The 21,920-nt window shown below is 41.8% G+C and overlaps 1 protein-coding gene across 1 annotated transcript in view; it reads right to left on the bottom strand.

The window, feature by feature from the left end:
• The window catches only part of LOC121350554 (contactin-3-like), a 92,549-nt gene that overhangs the window by 44,457 nt on the left and 26,172 nt on the right, over positions 1–21,920 (bottom strand). Inside the window, exons 4-5 of the mRNA XM_041461973.1 lie at positions 6,739–6,803; positions 3,562–3,677 (exon numbers count right to left, since the gene is read on the bottom strand). Coding sequence (XP_041317907.1) covers positions 3,562–3,677; positions 6,739–6,803 — 181 coding nt within the window. The remainder of the gene's footprint in view (positions 1–3,561; positions 3,678–6,738; positions 6,804–21,920) is intronic.

The following is a 21,920-nucleotide window of genomic DNA, read 5'->3' as shown; positions in this document are numbered from 1 at the left end:
CCTATCAGCATGTCACAACTCTGACACAATATGCTGTGAGCTGAATTGATCCCTGCCCTTCAAATCCTGCCTCATTTATGGATTAAACTTACATTTATCAGGGAGTTATATGAAGAGGGAGGACAAATCCTTGCTGCTTTATCCATGTATTCATACTGCATGAAACAGGAACACAGAGCACACAAGGCTAATTAGGAATAAAGCAGAATTTCCTTGCAATTTCCAAGTAACAGCTCATCAGCTCCACAAAATTCTTGTTATTTACTTAAGTTCTCCTGGGTTATGGTCACATTCCCATGGGAATAATGCAGCAGGAAGAACACCAATCTAAAACTAATGTCGTGTTTTTCCAGGCAAACTAAAATTTGTTGGAATGTTCAAGTAACCATCAAGCAAATCTTCACTTCTACCATTAAAAATCATCTTTTTCTCTGTGTGTAAAGCAGTTTTAAACCACCCCCGACAACACAAAAGGACCATGCCTCATTGCCTGCTCCTCTCTTGAAGAGCAGAAACACCTCATAAATCCAAAATCAATGTCAGCTGAGGAAAACTGACTGTACTCAACAAATATAAATCACAATACATAGGAACAGAAATAACAACTGAAGACGAGCTACACAATAACCACAACACAGTACAGTGGTAACAGGAGGTAAAACCCTACAGGAACTCAGATTTGCTTTACTGAGGGCTTTGTCACTCGTTAGATACCAATTCTGGAACAAAATCAGTAGCAGAGAAAAATCATTTTTAGATCTCCATATGTCTAGCTTTTCCCATTCTTGGCAGAATGGGCAAAAATTAGCATCACATGAATGTTTTTTAACCAGCTGCACATTAACTGTGCCCAACACTGAGTTTGGGATATGGAGATGTTTGTTGATCGACAGCCCTTTAAAACCATTAAAGACATCACAGTAACACAGTAAAAAGTCAAAATAGCTGTAGAAATTTCAGTGAAATTTAAAGGTTGTAACAACTGGAAAAGTAGCAGCAGAGCTACATAAATCCATTTTTGATGTTATTTTACCTTTTGAGTATGCAGGTGAGATGATTTACTGATTTTTGGTGGTAAAAAAGTGGTATTTTAACAGGTTCCCTGCAACAGAATTCAAAGATCCAGAAGTATGGCCATGCAGAACGATGACAGATGACCATCTTAATTATCCAAACATCACTGCTCAATTATGAGACAACCTAGGGTATTTAACATAAAACCAGCCTGGATCACATTTTAACAGGTTCCCTGCAACAGAATTCAAAGATCCAGAAGTATGGCCATGCAGAACGATGACAGATGACCATCTTAATTATCCAAACATCACTGCTCAATTATGAGACAACCTAGGTTTAACATAAAACCAGCCTGGATCAGAAAAATATTTGGGGAAAAATGTCTTCACACTCAAATCCAGTCATTGACCAAATCTTCCACTCATTAAATCCCTAACAAGACCGCTAAAAAAGGGAACTTTATTTCATTTCCAGAAAGGGGAAATGTGGTAACTCTAAAGAAAGTATTGGAGTGGTTTGTGATTTGTAAATGGAGTTTCATTGTTGGTTTAATGCTGGATGCCCACAGCCCAGAGGAGCTGGAACTGCACACTCAAAAGGACAAAGCCACTGCTCACTGCAGGAATAATTTGCTCCCCATTGAAAAGGGACATTCATATGATTTATGTAAATATCTGTGTCTAAGATAAGCAAGGAAAAAAATATGATAAATTGCAGAAGGGAAGCAATTTTCTTTTTCCATACTATGAGCTGGCATTTCTTTGGGGATGAGCATTGGTTTCTATTGTAACTGGGATGCTGTACATGGAGGAATAATCACTATTTAATCAAGTCTCTTCTTGCAAACTCTTTACAGAGAATGCAAGAAATAAGTGCAATTAAGTTAGCAAGATCTTAGAAACTGCAGAACACACCAGAAAACAAAAGCAGAGTATTTTGGGGGCTACAGGGGGAGAGGAAACAAGCTGGTGGAGCACGTTTTTAGAATTGGTATTGTCTGGAATTATTTGACAGCTTAGCACAATAAATACAGACTCCAAGTGGAAAAAAAAAAAAAAAAAAAAAAAAAAAGAAGAGTCAGATCACTGATCTGGAAAGGGCTGAACATCCCTCAGGCCAGGTCAGCTGGTCCTAAACCATCCCTGCTCTTCCTAACAAACCACTTCTGCTTCCTGGCTGGATGTTTTATCCCAGACTTGCTGCCCTGTATCCCACCCTGCGTGTTTTGTGTCACCCTGCTACAGCTTTATTTCAGTGATGAAAGGAGAGGGGCTTTTTCTACCTTGCTCCACGTCTCCTGGAAACTTCAACAGTTAATCCTCCAACTCTCAGACAGATTCAAGGCTTTGAAGTATTTCTGGTACCAGTTCTCAGTCCCATTTGGTAATTCTGGGAGCTCAGCTCTGTTTTTGCATGAATGCCACAATTAGTGTGGGGGTGTCAATCATCTCCCATCTGCTGACTGCAGGAGGAATTCTCACCTCTTCCAACCACTGTTCCCAGCACCATGAGCACGTCTGGCATCACCTCCTGCTCCACACCTCAAACTTAAACCTTAAACCAGTGCTGCCTCAGCTTGGCCATCACCTCTGGGTGTAAACCCACACACAGGACACAGCTGTAGGAACAGCTGGGGCAGTTCAGGCCTTGGGCTGCATCTAGAAGGAAAATTTAATCATTCTAATTCTTACAGATAGCTGGAAGAATGACCCATTTCCTCAGCTGCTGAAAGACAAAGCTGTTGCAAGGCTATAAAGATGATTTAAGACTACGTATCAGTTTAGAGGGGAAAAAATTCTGCAAGCTCAGACAGTTGTAAAATTGCCACTTTATGGCTGTGTCTGCTTGGACTCTGCCAAATTTATGAGGCCACAACACCTATATTATTGAATATAATGTCTAGCTTTTATTACCTTGTCTTTGCAATCAGATCTAATGTTTAACATCACAGCCCTTCAATAAGGACACTCCGTATCAATTAAAAACAATAAACCCAGTTCCTTCGGGTATTACTTCAGGCTCAATAGCAATTAGTCAAAGACTGAAGATGCAGAATGAGGGAAGAAATGTACTTGCAACTTTTGGTCCACCAAGAATCCATATATCCACTTTTCTCACCCCTCAGTGCAGCAGTGGTTTAAATTACACAGCATCATTCCATCCCACCACAGAATGTCTTGATTGCAGGAACAGAGGCAGACACCAGTACTGTTCAAGACAACCTGCAATTCTCTGCTCACAGGGAGAACTGGACTCACTGAGGCTCAGCAATTGTGAAATTGGGCAGAATGCAACTCTAGAAGATACTCCATTAATTACAGGAAATCCCATAAAAATCAGACATCTTAAGTGCACAGAAATTACTACGAATGAGAAAGGCATTTTGAGATAAAAGTAAATCCTCCTAAACACTTCCCTCCCCTCTCCTTTGTTTTTGGTTTCTTTCTCTCTGCTTTTACTCAGGACTCATATTTTGTTACAATTCTGATTTTTAGCATTTCCAGGGATGCTGCCCAGCCCCATCACCCCGAGGGTCCCCCTTACCTCCAGCCCGCGGCGGGGTCCCGCAGAGCAGCACGACGCCCTGGCCCTCGCGCACCGACACCGCGCTCCTCATCTTCATCCTGGAGCTCTCCACATCTGCAGGGGAACAGCAGCCAGCAGGGCATCAGCAACACCAACAGACAGGACAGGGACACCCTGGAACCCTGACGCTCTGAAATCCTGGAATTCTGAAACCCTGACACTCTCAAATCCTGACCTCCCGTCTCCTGCAGCTGAACCCGGCAGACTCAGCGCAGCCCATGCAGAAGAAAAGGCTGCCTGGCACGAGGGGGGATGACAGAATTAGGGCTGAAGGGACCTAATCTGCAGTGAGATAATTCAACAGATCCTGTGGCTAATTCTGTTCTTATGACTGGCTTCTGATACCCTGACTTTGATAACCAAAAAGGAGCCAATGACTTAAAAATAGGTCCTTAAGCCACTGTTTCCTTGGAGGTCAAGGCTAGGATGAACACAGCATCAAGCTCCCATGTCCAATGTAAAATAACATTAATAACAGCTATTCAGAAGACAGACATGGATCTTTCCCATGAGTAAGGAACCTCCTGGAGCACATTCCTGCAGGAGAATCCCCTGGAGCATCACTAAGCCAGAGCCCTGCAGCTCGGTGCGCTGACCCAGCGCTCTGCTCTGACTGGCCTCAGGTCGCTGGGATGATTTTAAACTCTCAAAGGATCACAGGGCACCCTGAGGTGGAAGGGATCCACAAGGATCACTGAGTCCATCTCCTGGCCTTGCACGGGACACCCCAAAAATCACACACAGCATTGTCCAGCACTTCCTGGGGGGAAGCAAAAACTTCAGTTTCCATAAATGAAAAAATTTTATCATAAATTTATATTGGTTTTCTAACTGGTGAGTCAAGACCCAAAAAAGTTTGGCCTCATTATACCCTTAAACTAAGCAAAATACAACATGTAATATAAGCCAAGATCCAAGTCCTACACTTAGAAAGGCTTCTCCATAAGTAAGCCATGTATTTTTCCCTAACAAAAGACATTTAAAAAAAAATGTTTATAACCTTGCATAGGATACTAAACTAACACAGTCTTTAAATAAGGCTGCCTTTATAACCAAGCCTAATAGGAGCAGTGAGTTGACCAACAGCAGCTATTTCCCCAAAATATAGCATTTTTTATTACTGCAAAGCAACAGCTGTTACAGCGAGAACACTGAATAAGAGCGATCAGAATTTCAATGCTTCCTTTAAAAAATGCTGCAGTAAGAGAGCGTTGTACAGTCCTTTGTTAGTGTACATCAAGCTCATAGGAATGTTTCTTAGGCTGTTTTCAGCTTTCCAAGTGAATTCCCATGCAGGTATCCTCAGAATAAACTCAGATCCTTTTGCTGGACATGATGGAAAAGTCACATAAAACCCCAGCCGAAGTGATTTCACTCAGGGATCAAAACAGCACAGCCTTAAATGATTGTTTCAGGCCTTTCCAGCACCTTGCTCTTTCTGCCATAACATTGTACATTCATCAGCTGCCCCAACACCATTCCTCAGAGCCATGCAAGGAAAAACCAGGAGCTGACAGCACCTCAGAGAACACACACTGTTCTATTCCAGGATGAATCACACCCAAAGAATTAATATTTTACATAAAAAAAATTCATTTAGACCACAATTTGCCCTCTTACATCACAACCATCAAAAGTCATTAATCTTAAATAATACAATTTCCATAACTGAAATGGGTTTTTAAGCCCACGTGCTCATTTATTGCAACTACAGATCTTCAGAACCTTCCTTGTCTTTGTGTTGTCCAACAAATCCTATGGGCAGGATGGGATTGGGTGGGAGCACCTTGGGAAGGGATGTGGGACATGCTGGAGGACTGGGAAGGCAATCAGCCCAGAGGTACCCAAGGAGGACCCACCACAGCCCTGTTTGAGCTGCTGCAATCCTGTAAAAATTGGAATTGTTAATCACCGATTACAGGTGAAGCCTGTTGTCACACAAGAACAGTTTTTGGGGAAACAAGCAGCAATGCATATCCATCCAAAAATGGAGAATATGAGCCATGCTACAATAAAAGAATAATTTCCCACAAATTAGCAGGAAGTTCCCCATCCCACCTTCCAGAGCAGCTCAACCACCAGACTCATCACACACCTGCCAAAATAACAGCACTTAATTTCTCTACAAACTTCTGTATTCTCTTGTCTGGCATGGCTTTGATAATGAAAAATCAGCATGCAAAACAGGAGCAGGGCTCTTTATTAGCATTACACAGTGAAGTCCCAACCTCTGACCTTGGAGAGCTCTGGCTGCTCCTGAACACGAAGCTGGTCTGATTTTCAGGTGCTCCTGCAGCAGATTCAGAGGACTGAAGGTCAAATTCATTGTTTGGAAGTGTATCAAGAGTGATTGTTTATCCTTGAGCTTCTTTGTTAGGTTTTTGTTTGATTTTTAATACAGCCACTATCCCAAGCACAATAACACCAGGGAGGAGAGCTGTGTCTTCTAACAAAACTTATTATTACATGAACTCATTGGGAAGGGACATGAAGTCCTCAGGGTAAATAAAATCCCTTAAAAGGTGGACTAATAATGGCAAAGCTTGTTTACTTTTACAGATTGAACTGTATCCCTGTGAAATCAGAGGCTCTCATCCTGCTGGAATGTCTCAATAGATAAAATATAACTGCAAACAAAGACCAGAGATCAGGACAGAAGATGGTTCTGAGGAGTGGTGACTCAGAACAGGATTCCCTTTTCAGCACCCATGGGATGCCAATATCCCACTGATCAGTGAAAGAAAAGGCCAGAAACACACAAAGTATTTCTGCATTTTATCTGCTGGACTAAAGACTGGTTTATTAATCAGCAGAGCTTTAAAACTCTCTCAAACTGGTCACCAAACTGAAGTGCTTTCATTAGTTTCTCTTGCCTTAATCTTTTCACTTCTTCCTTGCATTTACTACACCTCAATTCTCATCTCCTTTCATCTGAAAAGCAACTATTCATGGACAAAACTAACAATTACTTAACCCTACCAGGCAAAGGCTCGAAGCCTGCCACTGAAAATATTTTGGTAAAAATATTACAAAAATCCTGACTACAACAGAAGAAAATCCAACATAAAAACCAAGCTAGAACTGTAATTTGCAAATTAAATGCTTTTATTGCCTGTTTATAGTTTGCCATATAGAAGGAAGTTTAAAATTAGCAACTGAGGCTTTCTGTCTCCTGAAACAGCATTTTCTTCTCCCTTCCCCTGCTAATATGTATTTGCCTCATTGCTTTAGTACCAAGTCCATAAAGTTGTATCAACTGAAATATACACACCATTGCAATAAAATGGAGGAAAAACCACAATTCAGCTTTGTTGAAAAGTCTTTGATTCTGCCCAAAGTGAGAGCAACAGAAGGCGTTCCTACCCATACAAAAAGGATGTGGAAACTGCACACTCCAGTGGGTTCCCTCCTTTTGTTCAACAAGCCAAATTTTCAGTCTCAAGCACTGAGACTGCAAGTGGCTGAGACAGATTCCAAAATGTGGAGTGACAGCGATGTGAGTATCAAACCTGTAACAGCAGCATTGGAACACTCCTGTGATACTCAGGACAGTTAGAAGATAAAATAAAAATTTGTGGATTCAGGAGGGGAAAACACGACCTGGAGCATCTCTGTAAGCTAAATGAGACTGAGAACAGTGACATTTTAATAAAAGAATAAATCAGAACCCATCTCAGAGCCTGCTGACCACATTCACTGCGAGCAGCTCCCAGAGGTTTCTGTTCTGTGATCTCGTGTAATTGACAAAGGACAGGTCAAGATCACATCCAACAGCACAGCCATGCTCTGGAGAGACACAGAACATGGTGCTATGAAAAATTCAGAGCATTCCTGATGACAAAGCTGCTCCACACACAGAGCTGCTGGCGAGTGGCAATGCTGAGTTATGTGGTGCTTTATCAAGAAACCTGTGTGATATTTCACCCCCAGACACCAGCTCTGTACACAGGAGCTTTGTAAGATTTGCAGGCACTGCTAGAACTCACACCAAATCCTGTTTATTTTTTTAAGTAATACACAGAACACATTGACTGTGAGAGGAGCAGGATTCAATTGTCCAACTGTTTCTTCTTTTTTTTTTTTTTTTTTAAATTCAGGTTTCCAACTGCAAATCCAGCAACACCCTTGATCACACTTACATCAATTGCTCTTTATTGTCAACATGTTTATTAGCAATTCTACCACGTTTTGAAAACTGCAGAACAAGGATTCAAGCACTACAAACATAATTGTCCCTTAATAGCCATGAAAATACGTATTGTATTGCTGCATCAGACCCACTGTTATTCAAAGCAGCAGAACTTGTTAAATATACTTTAGGTGTAATTCTCTATTGGTAGGATGTTCAAGTGCCTAAATGAGTCAGACAACCAAATCTAAGCTGTTTTCTTGAGTGGGTAATTCTGAAGTGGGGACTCTGTTTGATGTCAGCCCATAATGAAGCACTAATTCGCAGCCCACTCGCCCTGGTAAAAGTCACATTATTAAAAAGAACGGAAATTCCACTCTCTCAGCTCTTGCGGGCAAATAACAGCCTCAGCACGTTGTAATAGCTATGTTGGTAATGAGAACTGCTGGAGAAAACAGAGTAACACCAATTTGTTCCTTTAAAAAGAAAAAACAAACACAAGCAACAACAAAACCCAGCAACCTTCACACCACCATCCCCTAAAACTCACCTGTGTGCATGAACAAACCTTCTTCCCCACTCCCCTAAACCCCAAAATTTGCTATACCCAGGCAGTTCTGTGATCACGACCTTGGTATTTCTTTAGACAGACACCCAAAATTAAATGTGCATTTTGCATAATTAATTTCCACCAGGATATTTGGGACATGCAGCATGTTAATCCCAACAGAGAAACAGCACACCAGGACTGCACGTGAGCCAGTGAAAAACCTTCTGCTGCCTTCCCAGGGCCTGGATGGAGCCTGGCAGAATCACACTGAGCTAAGGAGTGAGGGATGAGACCAAAAATTATCTCTGTAGTCATTTCTGCTGGGCAGAGAGAGAGAGGACAGAAATACCAACAGTGCAGGAGTGAACATCACACAAAGCAGGCAGGGTGGGGGTGATTTGTCACTTGAGGAGGCTGCTGGGGAAGCATCTCCAGGGTTTCACTTGGTCAGGATGGTGCTACAGGGAAATCACAGAATTCCACAGCAACAAAATCCCTTTCTTCCATGCCACGTGGCTCAACTTGCATTTTACACCCTGAAAGCTCCACGACAGAGCAAGCTGAACAACCTCCCACCCTTCAAGGCTCATTTTACACCCAAAATGCCACCCAGACGACTTCTGAGTTTGAAATATTGTCCCCATCTCTACTCACATCACAGAATCTGAGTGTCCACAGAACACCACAGAAATCCACTGAGTTGGAAATACAGAAATCCACTGAAATATTGCCAATAAAATGCAGCAGACCTCAGGGCAGAACAGGTTGTTTCCATCCCATGAAATGCTGAATATCTCACAAGTGAGTCCTGCTGGGATGAACAGGCTGCTGGAGCCAGGTGCAGTGAACAACCAGCCAACAGCAGCAAAAAACCCCACAAATCTTTGAAACTCTTCCCCTTCCCTTGAATCAACTTGAGGTGCAGGAGAATATGAAACAGGAGGCATTTAAATGCTCTTACACCAATTAAAGGAGAATAATTCAAAAGTCTGTATCATATAAACAGGAAAAGCTAAAAATTAAATTGGCACGGATGTATCAGAGTGTGGTGAGCAGGAGATGCCAGCATGGGAAGAGGAAGAAGAGTTTGTAATAATGAGGGGAAAGAAAGGGATGAGGTGATTTGTGGGCTCTGTGAAACTGAAGGACCAGAGACAGCAGAGATTTAAAAAAAAAAAAAGCAGTGAGAGAATATTAATACCATAATAGTTGAGTCAACATCTGATAAACAGGGAGTATTTTTTAAAACATGTTTTGCACTGGCAAAAATGCACTGAAAGAACTGGGAAAAAAACCAAACCAAGCCCTAACAGCGTTACTAGGGAAATGCATGTTTTGAAAGAAAAATATTCTCCAATAGGCTTTTCCAAAAATATGCCTTTCATAAATTCGTATTATCTGGGAATTACCACTCAACTCCAGGCAAACAGAGCACTGAACAAAGCAATTCAAGCAATTTGAGGAATATCTCAGGAGGCAAGGATGTTTGCTCAAGGAAATTATCCTACAGTCGACTTCTCAGATGCAACACAGATTTCTTTTTTCCCTCTAACACTTCCCCAAAACAAGCCCTGAGAACATCCTGGCAGTCTACTGAGCACCAGCCCTGGTAAGCACAAAGCAGGTTTAGTGCTGAAGAACACCAGGCTATTCACATTTTAATAGTTAAACAGATGGCTAAAGCCCTGCCAGAGCTAGCTGTAATTATCTGAAGGTTTGTTTATTTATTAAATATGCAGCAATGTTCCCAAAAAGCCTTTCCTCAATAAATAAATCAATGAAAACCATCCTACAACAGCTCAGTTTTAAAGCACTGGGAACATGCTGATGACAGTGGGATGTATTTTTTTTTCCTGCCAATGACTTCAGCCCTACATGTTTCCTGGGATGGCACCTTCCACACAGAGAAATGCACAGATTCTGCCCCAAGCATTGCAAAAAACATCAGCAGAAAGGATTCCTGGATAACCAGGATCTGTCATCTCCTCCTTCACAAGGTGTGGAGTGCCTGGCACAGATCCCAGCTCCGACACGTGGGCAGCACAGATGTGACAGTGACAAAGAACAGACACAGCAGATGGAGAAGTGTCCTGCCCACAGATGTCCCACCCCGGCTGCTCTCCACACTCCAAACCACCAACTTGAGTCAGCAGAAAAATCCAATGTTCACAGCCATTCCAGACAGCTGGGTTCTCATCCAAATGTGCAAAATAATATGAAATATTTTGCTGTATGTGCAGGGAAACACATCATCTCTCTATCCACCAACAGTAGAATAATATTATTTAATTTACACTATATAAAAATCAATATATTATGTAAGATATGTAATATATGTGATCTAGTAAATTATTGTATAATATATTTATATGTTATTAATATTAATACATAACAGTGGAATAATAATTATTTCACAACAGTGAAATAATAAGCCAAGAATAAGACATCCAACCTTAACCCATTACTCACCCTGCCAGAACCACCTGTGCCATTTTCTGCTCCAAAATCAGCTGGGTTTTATTTCCAGGTCCAGCTGCTGTTCAGTATTTTTAACTGGACATGTTAAACACTAATGGACTTTTATTTTTTGTGTTTATTTTAGTAATCCTCCTCTTTACTGGTTCTCAACCTCAGGTATGCTATGCCTCAACTCTTTAATAAAAGAAATACAAGGGAACCTGAAGACGGTGACTATTTCTACAAAACTGAATTCAATAACCCACTTGAAGTAAGCTGTAGAGAGGATAAGGTGCAAGGATTGATTCATACCGTAACAAAAATAATATTTACAGAGGAATTTAGGAGAAATTTAAACTTTTAGTTCTATTACTGAAGATGAAAAAGAGGCAGAAATAAAAGTAATGTGTTTTCAGAGCACATTTGCCTGGCTCATGCAGAGGAAGAACAGTTATTTCACTTATTAACTTTTCACATCATAACTTGAAGGAAGAGGTGGGCGAATTTCCACGTTTGACAAATAAAGCACCTCAGACCCAGCACCCTGAACACAGCACTTGGGACTGACATTAATTGCTGCTGTGAAGTTCAAACCCACCATTTCTGAGTCAGGGATGGAACGTGCTCTTCCCTGGACTCCTCTCCAACCCCAGCAGGAGCTGAGCGAGCACCAAGGTGTCACCACAGCAGAAAACAGGTTCTGCAAAATTGCTGCAACCATTTCTGACTGTAAATCTCCGGGCTTGCTCCCTGGGATTAGACTACATTAACAGGCTCAGAAGGACAGCAGAGATAAGAAAAATGATCTATTTCTATCCCAGCACTGTACAGCAACACTGCAGTTGTAGCTTAATGGATGTTCAGGAGCACATCAAAGCAAAGCAGAAGAGATTCTGTTCACTTCCTTCACAGTAACAAAAAGTGGCTAAAGCAGACAGTCTGGAGTTATTTCCTCACAGACTTCAGGGAACAGGAATGCAGGGAAAGGCATTTCTTACCCTGATGTCATTTGCAGCTGACAAGGAAAACAGGTATTTTCTGTGGCAGATAAGGCAGAAAAATTGAAAGAAATCCCACGTTACTGTGATGCGGACAGTGGAGATGTTTAAAACAATCCTTATTTGCCAGGTTCACAAAAAAATGCAAAAATGAAAATCAGAACTTTATCTCCAGGAGACAGACCATGGAAGAGTCCATGAGGCAAAATCATTTCTCCAGTGCTGAAGATGAAAGCCAAATGATGAAGTTTCCCAGCGAAGTCACATCTCCAACCTGTGCACGAGCTCTTAATTATTTAATGAAAAGCAGAAGAAAACCACTGCATAACCTAATTCACTATTGTGCAAACTTATTGCTCTCTAGTCCCTAATAAAATTAAAAGAACACACTGAGGCTGCAAACTCAATTATTTGGAGGCAGAAAATCCCAGAATTAAGGTTGCCTGAGACCACAAACACTGGCAGAGGAACAAAGCCACAGCCCCATCAGTGAGATTCCAGCAGGATGGCTGATGGCTCACACCAGGGCTTCCTGCTATTAAAGCAGCCACTTCCCTGCTTTACCTGGAAACCTCTGAAGTGCTGCTGAGTGTGTTTAATTAGTTTTCAAGAGCCTGAGTGCTCAGTGGAAGGTGTGAGGTTATTGTGCACCCAGGCTCTGAGCTCTGGCTCCTGGTGGGATGTTTGGGGGGACCAGAGGAGCAGTGGCCACTTGTAGCTGCTCCAGCACGCACAGCTGGACCCGTGGCTGCTGTCCCACTGATGTGGAGCTGTGTAAACAACTTTCTCACATTTGTACTTGCCATCAGCAGCTCCCAGCAGGCAGCACAGGCTCCGTGGTGTGAGGTGAACGGATTTGGGAGCAGCTCCAGGAGATGCCCAGAGCGGCTCTTTGCAGGATGCTCCCACCACAAGGTCAAAGCACTGGTGGCATTTCTGAGGCAGGACAGACCCAAAAGCTGCAGCCAGACTAACCCAAGCCAGAATGACAACCCCAGGTCAGTTACTGCCAAGTGGGGAAGGGCTAACACCGGGGTCAGGCAGTAAAACCCTGTTGTGATACCTTGAGAGCAGCACAGACCTCTCACAGCTCCTCCTGACCTCTCACCACAGGGAGACACTAACACCCTCTGAACAGCTTATTTCCTCCAGTCTCAGCACTGTAAGCACCACCTTTCATCCCACTGCCCCTGCCACACAAGCCCAGGCTGATCAGCCCAACCAGGGTGACAAACTCCACCTGCTTGTCACCAAGCCCAAATTCCCCCTGCTCTGCCACACATCCACTGGTGCCCCTCAAAGCCTCTGTAAAAATCACAGCAGCCTTTTCAGGACATGTGCTAGAGCTTCAGCCTGGTTACAAAAGCTCTCTTTCAATATTAATCATTGCTCTGACCCAGATGTAACAGAGGCACTTTGAAAACGCAATCAGTGTAATCCCCACGCAGATAACAAATCCCAGGTTTTGCTTTCTGCAGGATAATCGTTACACAATTAAACAAAGGGGTAAATAGATGACAAAACTGCATCTGGCCTGGCTCAGACTGAACTGGGATCTGCAGTGTCTGCAGCAGGAGACCCTTGCAAGCATGACTTGGAATAAATTAAGTTCATTACACAAAGTTTTGTGGCCAGAAGTCAGTGCCTTGACCTGCAGGGTCACCTTGTACAGAGACAGATCAGTGGCCCCGGGGCGTGGGGCACACGAGGAGCTCGCTGTGCCCACGAGCCAGGCTCTCAGCTGGGAGCACAGCAGCCCTTTGCCAGCCTCTCCAGACCCTGGGATGACACAAACCAACTCCAGCCTGCCACAGAGTCAGTAAATACCACAGGCTGGAAGGATGTTCAGGTCCCACAACTTTAGACACAAAGCTCAGACCTGCAATCGCAAGACAAGTTTATTTTTTAATTTTTTTCTCCCTCCACTAAAGAAGGATTTATTATGAGGCAATAAGGTTTCTTGAAGAAGACAGTAATTCCACTGAATCCTCATCAGGAAAGACAGAAGAATAAGGGATGGAAAAGATGCAATTGGCTAAAAGAGGTGCTAAAGTTACTTTTAAATGGAAGCAAGAAAGAGATACACAAAAAGATGAAAGAGTAAGTTAGAGCAGCATGTGTTATTAAGTGGTGAAGTTATGAAATACTAAGGAGAAAAATTCTACATTTTGCTAACCAAAGCAGCATAAAAATTCTTCTGAAAAGAATCTCAAATAAAATAAGGAAGACAGATGTAGTAAGAAATCAGAGGTTCAAAACCAGCTGAATGCAAAGGAGTGCTAACAACAGATAAGGAAATGCAAAATACCACTGTTAAGATCGGATTATTAAAAATCAGAAGCATCATATCACACTCATTTGATACCCAGGGAAGCTCTGGCAAATCACACACAAGAGTTCAGCCAGCAGATGAGAGGCTGTGGCAGTGCAGAACCAGCCCATACACCCAACAAATCACTGGCTCATTTGATTTTTTTAACTTAATTAGTGGATAAAATAGCAGTGTGTACAGTAGAGGCAATCAATGCCATTCCAAGTTATTAGATGTGACAATGACAGTAAGTTCATCCAGGGAACCTGCACTCAGGATTCCTGCTGGGGCTGGCTCCTTCCTGGCCATCCTCTCCCAGCTCTCATTCCCAAAATCAGGATCACTAACCCCAGGAACAGCATTGCCACTGCAGATACTCCCTGCAGGCTGAGGGTTTTCTGCAATGGCACCACTTGTAAGTGACAAATGGCTGTGGACAAAACACTGCTTCAACTTCAGACTGAAGTGATTCCCACACATCATTAATATTTAAACCTGGCTTAGCTTGTTTTGGGTAAAGAGGTTTTGACTCAGTTACTTCCATTTCAGAAAAACATCTGTACAACATTTTTGTAAAAAGCCGTGGAAATAAAAAGCGCTAAGAAAACAAATGAAGGCATTTGAAAGACAAGTGGTGAAGAGAGCTTCTACCCAGCTGGTGAGTTCGTCTTCCCAGCCTGCTCCATCCCCCAAAAGCCAGTCCAAACAGATTATCCAGGAGCACTGTTTTTTTGCTCTTCTTGCAGCAAGAGAGCAAAAAGAAAAGGCAGGGATCATCTGAGCACATTAACCTCCCTGGAAGAGAAGGGAATGAGACAAGATCTTTAGAGAATTGCATTCTGTCTGCCTCCACAGTAATGGCATTACACTTGAATGAAAGCAAAATTATGTGGAAGACTGTTAGTTTACTGAGGGGTCAAAGAGATGACAGCTGTGGCAGGAGGAGGCAAACCTTTAATATGCCATGATGGACCAATGTGCACATCCTTCAGTGGATGAATAAATGTGGCTGAACAAGGGATTACACCTGAGCAAGCAACAGCATAGATTAATAAATTCAGCATCAGACCATTCAACAACAGAGGCTGCAGCAGTGGAAAAAAACACAACTCCTGAGAAATAGCTGAGTTCTGCTACTCCATTTAGTGAAACAAATACAATCCCAGTGCTGCTGAGGAGAGTTTAATAGATTGAGACATGTAAGTAAGGCAAAAACCCCCAAAAGACAGGGGGACCTCAAATCTTTTTGCTGGTATCTGAGCAGAATTGCTCTGTGGCAGATGCTCCATGTGCAGCTGATCCCCAGCCTAAGCCACACTGCTCCTTGCAGGGTGATGTAATCCTCAGAAATATATCCTTAACAACTGAATAAAAAGTCATGGGCTGAAAAAATACAGTTCCATAAAAAATAGAGAGAAGATGTCTCGCCGCACAGGGCTGAGAGAAGCAATAACAGGAAAATAAAATCAGGTACTGCATCTCTTCTCATAAGTACAGAGAATTTCCTTGGTTATTAAATGAGACTCCCCACAAGCCCCAGCCTGTGCTCTCTGTAACTACTCAGTGCCACACTGGATGAGAAACAAGACATAAATATATAATCAATACCAGAACAGAGACACAAGCAGTGCAGTGTAATAGGAGCAGCTCTCTAACTTCCACAGCTTCAGTTTTAAGATGCCTGCTTTGCTTTGCAATGAACATCAGAAACCAAAATACACAGGCTGGCAGCAAACTGCAGCTCTGAAAGAGTATCTTTAAAGTAAGGTGATACCCAGTGAAGGCACTGAAATTGTTATTTGCAATCTGTCCACATTTATTGGGCTGCAGCCAGGGGTTAATTCAAACTTTGCTGTGTATTTCTTATAAATTCACTGAATGCCAGAGAAATTCTGTACATCACAAGATACTGTGCTTGTTATGGAATGACAGCATCATTTAGGCTGGGAAAGATCTCCAAGATCCTCGAGTCCAACCATTCCCCAGCACTGCCAAGTCCCACTAAACCACATCCCTAAATCCCCCTCTGCACATCTTCCAAGTGACCTCAAAAGAAAAGGACATCTGCTCTATCTTCTTGCAGGTGTTCTTCAAATAATGTAATGTTGTCTAAAACCACGCCAGGGCACTCCACATCTCAAAAGAAAAGCCAGAAAAACAAACCCTACATCTACTAAATGATGAAGTCAAATTCTCTCAGCCACCCAGCCAAGCCTTCCCTTATTTCTGCTCCTCATCCAAAGCCTTTTAGCAACACCCTTTTTTTAATATCAGCTTGGTGCTGTCAAACACGTTCCAAATTGATATTTTAAATCTTTATTTCAGTTTGAGGAGGATCCAAATCCAATAGCTTTATGAGCCATGAAGGGTGGGGTAGGACACAGCACAGTCGTGTTTCTGTTGACTGGAACAATTTTCATGTTTGATTTTCTTCTAACTTGCAAAAGCTACAGTTGAGAGATCAAAGCATTCAGTTCCTACTGAACATTCCTATTAACTTCAATGGGCTTTAGATCAGGCCCTTAATGGGGTATTAATGTAATGTAAACATTTTTAAGTATTATCTTAATATTAACAGGAGCATGTTAAATGGGCTAACAAGACTCCATTAGGGTAAATCTGACACACAAATCAAGAGGTGAAATACTTTCCTTAGCAAGGACTTGCTTTGATTTTTTTAGTGAATACTTGCTGTGTTTTCCCAAATAACCCATATTTCAGAATTTTAAGAACAGTCCTGCAATGCAAACAATCCTAAGCAACGTCACTACTTCTCTTAAACAAAGAAACAAAGCACACACACAAAAGAATTAAAGTATTTTTGACTTAAAGCTTTACCAGGCGAGGGGAGCTGTGCAGGAAATGCCAGGGTTTTTTTGTTACTTATAAATATTTTTTACAGAAATGAAGCCAGCATTTCAAAAGGCTCCTGTTAAAAAAGATCTCAGAACTTAGGCATGAAGTCAAAAAATCTAAAATCACATTGGTGTCCACTGTCTCCCTTGCACTTCAGACACATCTTGTGTTAAGCAAGTTCAATTAAGGGAATTATTTAATAGGAGAAAAAGATGTAGGGAGACAAAGCAACAGCTGCATTTTCCAACTTCATTTAATGCCTGAAGCCATGCCTGGCTGAGGATGTGCAGCCTTTTGCATGGACAGGGTTGGTGCTGTGACCTGCAGCCTGGTCCCTGGCACTCTGAGGGTTCAAGCACCAGGATTCTCCCAGGGCTCCTGCCCAAAACTCAACCTTCTCCTAAGAGATTCCACGTGGAGCAAAATCACGGCAAGGCAAGATTTACCTCTGCTCAGAGTAGCACTTGTCCCAAATTATAGAAAGCATAATGCTAAAACAGAGCATTAAATCTGTATTTCTGGCTGAGCACGTGGGCTGGCCTAAACTGGAGGAGTTAACACACAACATCATAAACAGCACTAAAGCTTTAGCCTTTATGGAAATCTGTATGGAAAATGATGTAATAAATAGCTTTGGGAGGAAAAAAGTGGTTTTTAAGCTCTCTTATTTTTTGCTCCAAAATATTCTTTCCCTTATTTTCTAAGCCAGAAAGTCTCTGCTCTCTCCTTGCCACACTCCTCTCCTTCACAAGCTATTCATGCACATACTTTGAAAGATAGTAAGAGAAAAGCAGATTTACATCAAAAAAATAAAGAGAGATAAGGTTGCTATGGGAATAAGAAGACAAAAACTGTTACTTAATCCAACATGAAAAGGATGAGAACTGGAGAGAACTCAGATGGAATTGAAAGTGTCACCCCAACCAACAAGGTTATGATCTGAAACAACTGCTTTTTCTCCCTCATTTCCTCTATGCTTTTATGTAATTTCATCTTCTCGTCAGGATCTCTTTACAGAACACAATATTTCACGTTAAGATTCAAAAAACTTTAAAAAATTAATTAGAAGTAATATTTCCCAATATGTTGCTCACTTATGTCACTCACTAGGCAAACTCTTGCAAAAGCTGAAGTATGTCCCCTCTGCAGAAATGCTATGGATGTGGATGTGAAACTGGAGATGAATCTTCAGAGTTTATATATAAATTATGTATAAAAAATAGATTCAGCCATGTAGTTGTCTCACTTTTAACTACAGCCTGTGGTCTACAATAAAGTTTTACAGAGGCTAGCAAGCAAATTCAGATTTAGGGTTTTTCCACAGCTGCAATCAAAGGCAATTCTTCTGAACTCTGAAGGCAGAAAGAACTGTCACACACCCCCTCTCCCCAAAAAGCCAAGGCACCATTACTGTCAGTAGTTTATCTCTGAAAACAGTCTCTTATCAGTGCTTGCTGGAATCATCTCCCAGCCAGCACAAAACATCGTGGCAAGGAATGAATCTGTCCTATTTTCAAGTTGTTGATACAGGATAAATGTCTCTTCTCATTTTGAAGAGCGTAGGGAAAATGTCTTTCTTCCATTCCACACCCCCAGAGCTGCCCTGACTCAATAAATCCAGGGCCATGTGATCTCCCTGCACAGCAAACTTTAAAAATGAGAAATGAGATGAAACCTTACAATACCCAATTCATAAAGTCTCTACCAGGGGATGATCTGTGGCAACATAAAGCCTGGAAATAATCTGGAATAATCAAGCTAAAAACTATTCCTGGACATGCAGCAGAGCTTTGGAAGAGGAACTCTTATTTGCACCTTATCTCTCCCAAGCTATGCCCATCATCTCCAGTGTCAAAATTTGCCACTCAGGTGTTTACCAACAGTGGGATCTTTATGTGCCACCCCTGAGCTACAGGAGAATCCTTAACTGAATCAAACACCAAACTACCTGAGGATTTTCTTTACTGCTCTCAGAGTTATAAATAGCTGCAGGAGGATAAAATACACACTAATTACCCTTGTCTATGCAAACGAAGCTATTTTTAATTCAGGTGTAAATAATTTTCAAGTTCTCCTTGCACAACAACTGCCAAAGGCAAGGGAATGCCACACTTCTCTGTGCAGTCCCTTGCTCCTTGCTGCATGCAGAGCACCTCGAGTTGCCCCGAATTATTTTGCAAAGCAGGTGCAAGGTGTGATTTTGCAGCTCACAGTCTGTGAGGGTGGAGCGGCACCACTGGAGATGCAAAATTTTCTGATTATTTCCAACAGGATCCTGGTACACTCTGCTATGTCTGCTGAATAAAAGCCATGCTCATTCCTCACATGGTACTTTTTAACAAAATGACACCTCAGAGAGGGGAACCAACCCTGATGTGTATTTAGGATAACGTGACAAGTCTCAGCTTTGGGACTCTTCATCCAGACCCTTGGGACCACACAAAAACTTCCAAAAGTGTCACTGGGCTTTTTCCTGGCAATGAAATGGAAACCTGAGTCACCTGCACAAGCTCACAGCCATCACAACCAAGCCCAGGTCTCCCCAAAACTCCTTTATTGTGCTATTATTCCATGTTTCTGTGTCCCTGCCTGTGAAAGGAGGTGGAACTGGATCATCTTTAAGGTCTCTTCCAACCCAAACCATTCTGCCATTCTCATTTTACACCACAGGGAAACACCCAGCTGGCTCCAGGATTGAATTCCTTAATTTACAGCACTGCACAAAGTCACTCCACATCTCCCCCTCTTCACTAAGGTTTTCTGACCCCATCTACTGAGTAGAATACTACAAATACTTGTAGTGGCTGCTTCAAAAAAAGTGCTTTCTACATTCAAATGCTCCTGAACATCTGACCCCCAACTATGCAGAAATTAAGGACAGCCAAGCACAAACATATTTACCTACACATCACCTTTTCCACCTGCCTGGAAAAGGTTCTGCTTCCATGCCCCAAGGCCTGGCTTTGAAATGCCTTTCATTTTCTTGAAAGACCCCTAAAAAATCACCAAGAAGTCATAACTCCACGTTCCATCCAAGGAGGGGAAAAGCATCATGCTCTGCTAGTCAACTGTATTTTAATATTCTGTTTATAGTTATGGAAATTTGGCTCGTTTTAGCATCAATAAGTTCTGATTGTGCTAATCAGACAGGAATATAAATGAGCTTTTATTCGCTTAGGTTTTCAAACACGTTTAGCAAATATGGTTGAGGTTAAGCTTTATAGTCTACAATGTTGGGTTATTTTGTTACTGAAAAAACAGTGTGTAAATTGTGTTTTAATCCCTGATAAATACTGATCCCTGAAATCTCACTGCTGATATGTACATCCTGTATTGGAGGAGCTAAAGGCTACTATTAACACATTTGTTATTACACAAAAAACTGAGAGGTTAATTATGGCACAAATAAAGCTTTTGTCCAAGGCACTGGCAGCCACATATTTAAAATCACAAAAAATTAAAACCCTAAAGCATTCATTTTGAACATCATCATTAAGAACAACAAGAAAAATCAGAACAGTTTCTACTGAAGAGCTTTTTTAAAAACAAACTGAATTATTCTCAGTTCTGCTGTTTTTGCTGAACATCTGCAAAATTATTCAGCTTTAGATTTCAACCCAGTGTACCTCCCCTGTTTTTCAACTGTCACTCACAGCCTCTTTAATCTGACTTTTTTAACTCCACAGCATCCTGAGCTTCCAAAGTAAAGGGCTGGAATGCATGGAAGCAAAGAGTCTTCCAACAACTTTCAGGACCTCACTTCTTCTGAAACTCTGTGTTATTCCACACTAAAAACCTAAAAACACCCATGGAGAGGCTCCTGTGCTGTCCTTGTCACAAGGCAAGCAAGCTGGGAATCTTCAAGAGTCACTTTTTCCAAGGTGTCTGGGCAAAAAAGGCTGAAGTCACACAGCAAATAAGTAGCCATAAACAAAATACCAGGCAATGATCTAGCTACCAAAAGAATTCAGCAAACAGGAGTCCTAAAGCACTGGGATTTACCACAATTGCTAGTAAATCGATATTTATTTGTGGATTTGAGTAAGTATTCCAGTAGGGATTACTAGTCAATGTGCCCAAGCTTCATAACCTTTTACATGAAATATACTGGAATTATTTGCTCTATTGTACTGCACTTCAAACTGCAGCAGGCAGAACTGTAGAAGTACAAATGTACAGCCTTCATGCACAGTAATATTTGCAATAACAGAATTTTATTGCAAGACAAACCACTTGAAAATTCCTTCCTGGCAATTTATGTGAAAATCAGAATTGCCACTAGCCAAAATTTCTCCATTCAAATGTCATCAAATCTGCAATGAGCTTAATTAATGAAGATAAAGGCAGCATTTGTCTCCTTAAAATGAGGCATTAATTGTCTGAAGGTGAGGATTTAGCATTAAGGTTAGACAGTGTCTGCAGCACGAGGGAGCTCCTTTTCTAGAGGAGGCTTTCTTCAGCTTGAAAGACAAAGCAGAGACCAAAAGCTATTAAAGGTCTCTCTTCAAAAAGAATTTAAATATAACAGCATTTTCTGCGCTTGTGGAATTCAATATTATAACTGGTAACAGCACACCCACCATGGAAACCCAGACTCCTGGAAATCCATCAGCTTGGAGAAAGGCTGGGATGTCAACAAAGGTTTTTTCATGGGCTTTGGACTTAAAATTTAGATCCAGCTCCAAGTTTACATTTAGCTGACCAGAAAACACAGATCCTCGTGAAGGAGACTCTTTTTTCACCTCACCTAATTCCAAGTGAATGGATTAAATGTGGTCACCTCACCCAGGAGTGCCCAAGGCTGCTACAGGAGGAAAAAAGGAGCTGCAGAGGAAGGTGAGATTTACCCTGGGCCACAGCAAGAGGTGAAGGCCCTGCAAGAATCAAAACTGCCAGAAGTTACACCTGGAATTAATTCATGACTGTAACACAGCTTAGTTTGGCACTTTTGCTGTTCGTGTTGCTCTCCACGTTTTACTCATTTTTATCTTCGAAGTTGCTCTTCACAGTAATTTA

Source organism: Pyrgilauda ruficollis, unplaced genomic scaffold, assembly GCF_017590135.1.
Source record: "Pyrgilauda ruficollis isolate IOZ18807 unplaced genomic scaffold, ASM1759013v1 scaffold10, whole genome shotgun sequence".
In the NCBI taxonomy this organism is placed as follows: domain Eukaryota; kingdom Metazoa; phylum Chordata; class Aves; order Passeriformes; family Passeridae; genus Pyrgilauda; species Pyrgilauda ruficollis.
Note: the sequence above shows the minus strand (reverse complement) of the source record. Positions and strands in the feature narration are given on the sequence as shown.